The sequence below is a fragment of the Belonocnema kinseyi genome, chromosome 3, assembly GCF_010883055.1.
Source record: "Belonocnema kinseyi isolate 2016_QV_RU_SX_M_011 chromosome 3, B_treatae_v1, whole genome shotgun sequence".
NCBI lineage: Eukaryota > Metazoa > Arthropoda > Insecta > Hymenoptera > Cynipidae > Belonocnema > Belonocnema kinseyi.
The window spans coordinates 61,584,338-61,589,760 of NC_046659.1; the positions used below are offsets into that span (position 1 = coordinate 61,584,338).

The following is a 5,423-nucleotide window of genomic DNA, read 5'->3' on the forward strand; positions in this document are numbered from 1 at the left end:
TGAAAAAAGTGCAAAATATAAAACACCTAACCCCGGCGAACAAATATAAACTCTGAAAATCATTCAAAACCCCAAAACTCTAAATATGTTAGTATCCACCCTAATAAGTCCTGATTATAAACTCGCTTGAAGCATCCCATTCGCACTTACACTAACCCAACACCCTCGTGTGAGTGTGACAGTATAGCATTAGTGAATGAATTCTGTCGGCCGGGTTTCTTCATTCAGGTGCGTATTTTGTCTACTGCTAGCCAATGACTGCAAAAAGCATTTTTCGTCGTGCCCGTTTCTTGATCCACTCCTTTTTTGCCCCTTACATCTTTCCAATCTCTCCACTCCACTTCTCCTCTTCATGCTAATTCCTGAAATGGACACTTTATTTCCCCGAATTTTTAAAATTAAATTTGTTTTTCTTGCAAGTGGAGCAGCTACAAAGCGTGTATAGTAGAATCTATTGCCATTGCGTCGGTTCTCGGCCGTGGTTCGGGTTGTGGATCAGCCTCAGGGCTGTGAAACTTGACATTGCGGTTTCTATACGTATAAAATCTAAATTACATAATTTACGTAAAGAATAAAAAATGCCTAAATGAAAAATGGATCAATTTTGCCCACATAAAAATACCATGAATAATTTATTTTAATTTAATAGATTTTTTGTCTTGAATATCTTTCTTTTTTAAAGGAATAATTTTTTTATGTATTTCGGACGCACAGTATATTTTTTCATGGTTTGATGGAGTTGAGTTATAGCTCGAAAGCACTTTCTTGCTTGTTTAAAAAAAAAATAGTTTATTTTTTATTTTATAGGGACGGGACTTGTTTGAAAAGAGTCTTTTTGTAGGTGGTTGCTTATTTTTAATGGCTCCTTTCTCAATTCGAAAGTTATAAGTAATAGCTCAAAAAAAAGATTTTTTTTTTCTAATTACAAAATAAAAAATGTATACAGCGCTTTCTGAGTCAAAATCGGCGTTTTAGAGACGCTCCGTGCCTTTTGGCAAGATTTTTATGGAATAAGAGGTTATTGCCTTTTTCATGATTTTCCTTTCATGGTTTGGTAAGCTAACTGATAGCTCGAAAGAACTTTCTTGTTAAAGAAAATTAATGCGTTAAAGTCAGACAGTTTTTTGTGTGTCCTGTGAAGTCCGAGTTTTGGCATTTTTACACCTTTTTGTCCGAGGACCCTTCAGTTGAAAAGTTTCTTCTGTCGTTCCTTTTGTACAATGTAAAAATTCTACAGAATGGCGGCAGTTTTTCACGTGCAAAAAAATGGATATTAAAATTTAGCAACCACCAATTTTTAATCCTGAAAATTGAGAAAAATTATTATACGCCACTGAAACTTAAAAAATGAGAAATGTTCACCTACAGTTCACAAATTTTAAATCACTGAACATGTCTTTTTTATGAGGACAAAATTTGTAAATATTATGAAGAACATTGATGCCTAAAAAACATTTTTTTAAAGTAAAAATTACGAGACATTGAAAAAGGGTAGGAGGGTGACTTAAATAAAATGATTTACGTTCATTTCACACCGGTGAGTCCCTCCATGAGACTTTAAAAAGGGATAACGGAGTGACCGAAGTCCTAAAATATTTGTTTAACTAGTTACTCCTTATACATTAATATTAACCAGCAACTGTGTGGTTAAAAATTCATGATTTTTTTGGTTGATTATTCAGCTATTCGGTTGAAAATTCTCCTTTCATCGTTGAAAATTAATTTTTTCCTTAAAAAATTATCTTTTTTGAAACATTCGACTTTCTAGCTTAAGAACTCAACTCTTTTGATGAAAATTGATGTTTTTTTGTTGTTCAAAATTCTTCTCTTTTCTGGTAAAAATGTCATCTTTTTTGTTTAAAAATTGAACTATTTCAGTCTTGATTAAAAATTCTTTTTTATAGAAAATGTACCCTCTTGATTGAAAATTATTTTTTGTTTTTTTTTTCTAAATTCCACTATTTGGTTAATAATGCATTTATTTTATTGAAAATTCATCTCTTTTGGTAGAAATCGCATTCTTTTTGGTTAAAAATGCAACTGTTTGTTTGAAAATTAATAATAAGCTTTTTTTTAAAATTGAACTAGTATTTATATTTTTTAATTCGTCTTTTTTCATAGATGATTTATTTTCTGGGTTTAAAATTAAGGTTTTTAGATGAAAAGTCAACTATTTGGTTCAAAATTGATCTATTTCGTTGAAAATTCATCTCTTTTGGTAGACATTTAATCTTTTTGGGTGAAAGATCCAACTGTTTGATAAAAAATTAAAAATCAATTTTGGTTGAGGATTAAACTAATTTGTTGAATATTCGTCTCTTTTGTTTTAAATATTAATTGTTCAATTTTTCGTCAATAATTTCATTTCTTTGACTGAAAATTGAACTACTATCTTAAAAGCTAATTTCTGGTTGAATATTCATCCTTTTAGTGGAAAACTCATTTATTTGTTTAAAAATGTATCTATTTTTGTTTAAATTGTGGTTTTTGACTGAAAATTTTAATAATTTCATTTTTGGGTGCGTTTTTTAGAGATACGTAAACCGGCAAAATAAAAATATCCATAACAATTCTTTTTAAAAAATATTAGGGAGTCGAACGAAATTAGGGGAATTTTTGGATATTTGTTAATTATTTCGATAAATTAAAAATAATTTGGCTAAAAACTGAGATCATTCAAAAAAAGTATCGAAAGATAATGAGGCTACCAAAACATAATGTCGAAACTATGTCCCAATTACATTTTATACAGAAAAGAACGAAAATAAACCTAACGTAGCCTCTTTCGACCTAAAACTTTGAATAAACACAATTTTGCCATTGCGTGCCTGTAGCTGCATTATTTTTTACTAATACAATGTTGTGAAATAATATTGCAATGTTGAAAGGGGTAAAGGGAGGACGTGATATTATTTACTGTCACAGTTTTTGCGGCAAGATCTAAAAAATAATACTATATTTATGCACGATTGTCACATAACATTGTTGCAATGTATTGGAAGCTGCTGCGGTTTATGGTAAAATATAAGTACAGGGTTAAAATTATTAAAAACTATACCAGAAATATTATTAATAGATGCAACGCTGTTATAAATATCCCATGCACTGCTACAGATTTGTCACAAAACATAGATGTGTTCTCAAAATTTTACGAAATTAGTTTAAGCTTTTTCGGCAAAAAAAAAATGGTTATTAGAATGTTCTGTAACAGATACATGCGAAACTATTGTGTGCGACCCGTGTTTCCTGGAATATAACAGTGCGGTATTATGTGAACATGCTAAAGAATAAATCAGACATGCCCAGCCCTGGACTCGGGTTTGCCGTCATGCGTGGGGTTGGGTGCGGGGTGTGCGGTGCGGGACAAGGACTGGGGCGCTTCCTGTAGTTGGCCGAAAGAGCGAAAGAGAAAGAGTACGAACGAACGGTGTACTTGGAGTGAGTGAGTGTAGCACTGCAAGTCGAACACGTACCGACTGAACGAATGGCTTTTCAATGTAACGAAAATGGTGAACTGTGCGAAAAAGTGGGCATCGAGTAAGAACTTGGATAACACGGACCATGACAGAGGCTTCGGAGGAGTAAGTAATATGCCCGAAATGCTAAAAACTCGAGAAACCCTTAAGTCTCCCAATCATTGCGATCTCACGACAGGGCTAGGTTCTGCTCTCTGCTAGCTGCGTCTCCTCCATTTTAGATGTTATTGGAAAACCAGCCGTACTCCAACATAGAGATCATAGATTCAATCTCTTTTCCCTCGACAGTTTTCACCACCTTTTCGCCGGATATTTTCCTCGAATTGACAATCTTGACAGTCGCCCGCTTCGACCTGTATCACGTTTTTTCTTCGCCATTCGGCGAGACCACGCATGAATCTGCTGCTGGACTATTGTCTATGGCGCGTGTATCATATGTCATCGCGTGTACCAAGTACCTGTGTCTTCCCTCTCATATTTTTATTTTGCGAATTATTAAAATGATTCAACGCCTTTCCTAGACGGCCACGAAAACAAACATAGTTTTCTGAATTTGAAAACGTCAATCGTCAAGTGACACTTTTCGATTTTCAGCTGATCGAAACTGTCAAGTTCTGACTAAATTTGGCCCGACTTCTAAGTCTTCAAGCTTTTTTTTTTTTGAAATGACAGGCACTGGAACTAAAATCTCTTCACATTTTGAGTATTTGTGGTTTTCAAAAAATATTTCTTTTCTTCAGAGAAAATTGTTAGTTGTTTTTGGTCAAAAGACTCAGAAGTGACAAGTGATTGGCATGAGACAAGTATGGTGAATATGAGAATTTTTCTATTTTTCGGACCTTTTGATACTTCAAATTCTCTTTTTTAAGACATTTCTCCATGGGGGGAAGTAAGTTTTCAGGTGTGTTTGTTTTATTTACATCTATTTATATAGAAACCTTTAGGTGGTATTTGACAAATGTATAAGTAATTTCAGGATTATTGTTTATCTATTGTATAAAGAAGTGTATATTCGTAATCTAAAGTGATTACTTTGTGTCACTTTTATTTCGTTTAAATATTTGATGAGACTTATCGGATTAGCATTGAATAATAATTGATTTAACATCATAATTATAGATAGAAACTGTCGATTTCATGTGCATGCTCCAAAAATTGATAGGAAGTAGAACAAGGTTTACACTCATGATGCATTTTATTTGTTTCAATAATAGGTTCTATTCTATAACATTAAAATTGAAACCGTTTGTCAAAAAGGGACCTAACAACTAAAATATGAATTCTTAGAAAAAAAATAATAAACACGAATTAATAATTATATGGATACTTTAAAATCAGACTAATAAACATTATTTTAATGTTTCTGAATCCTTTTTAATGTTCAGAATTTTGATTTTAAAACTGTACAGGAAATATCAAATAATACAGACACGTTTCAACCTTGGTTTAAGCTCTTTCGTTAGGGACATTCATTAACATTTATTTTTTATTTTTAAGGTACACAGATCTGTTTTTGACAATAAAAAAATAGTTCACGATTTAGCTTGTATTTTTGTTTACTAAGGAGTTTTCTCATTTACTTTATTTTTAATTTTATCGAATTGTCGTCCTTTCACGTGGATAAAAATTTTTTTTTCACTTAGCCCTACGCATTGTTTATTGTATTGTAGATTTTAATCTCTGATACTAGCGGACATATTAAAAATTAACTAAATCCCTATTCGATAATCATCATAATTTGTAATCAATTTTAACATAAATAAACATTATTAATATTCTTCTTATTGAACAGTTCAGTAGAGGACAAATAATAGGTCCTTTTTGCATATTTAGTTTTTTGTATATTTAGTTATTGAACATAACACTGCTTAGCCCCTTTTTGACAAACAGCTTCAATTCTGAAATATTTGATTGAAAAGTCAGAACTACACAAGTTGCTATGCTGTT

At 32.0% G+C, this 5,423-nt stretch overlaps 1 protein-coding gene across 2 annotated transcripts in view; it reads left to right on the top strand.

The window, feature by feature from the left end:
- The first annotated feature begins 3,413 nt into the window (after positions 1-3,413).
- Positions 3,414-5,423, top strand: part of LOC117169602 (sprouty-related, EVH1 domain-containing protein 1) — a 24,134-nt gene continuing 22,124 nt past the window's right edge. The window contains exon 1 of one of the 2 annotated variants that reach the window (XM_033356052.1): positions 3,414-3,581. In XM_033356052.1, coding sequence (XP_033211943.1) covers positions 3,562-3,581 — 20 coding nt within the window. In that variant the 5' untranslated portion in view covers positions 3,414-3,561. Of the gene's footprint in view, positions 3,582-4,145; positions 4,285-5,423 lie in introns of those variants that run through there. The other variant, XM_033356053.1, reaches the window with a different exon arrangement.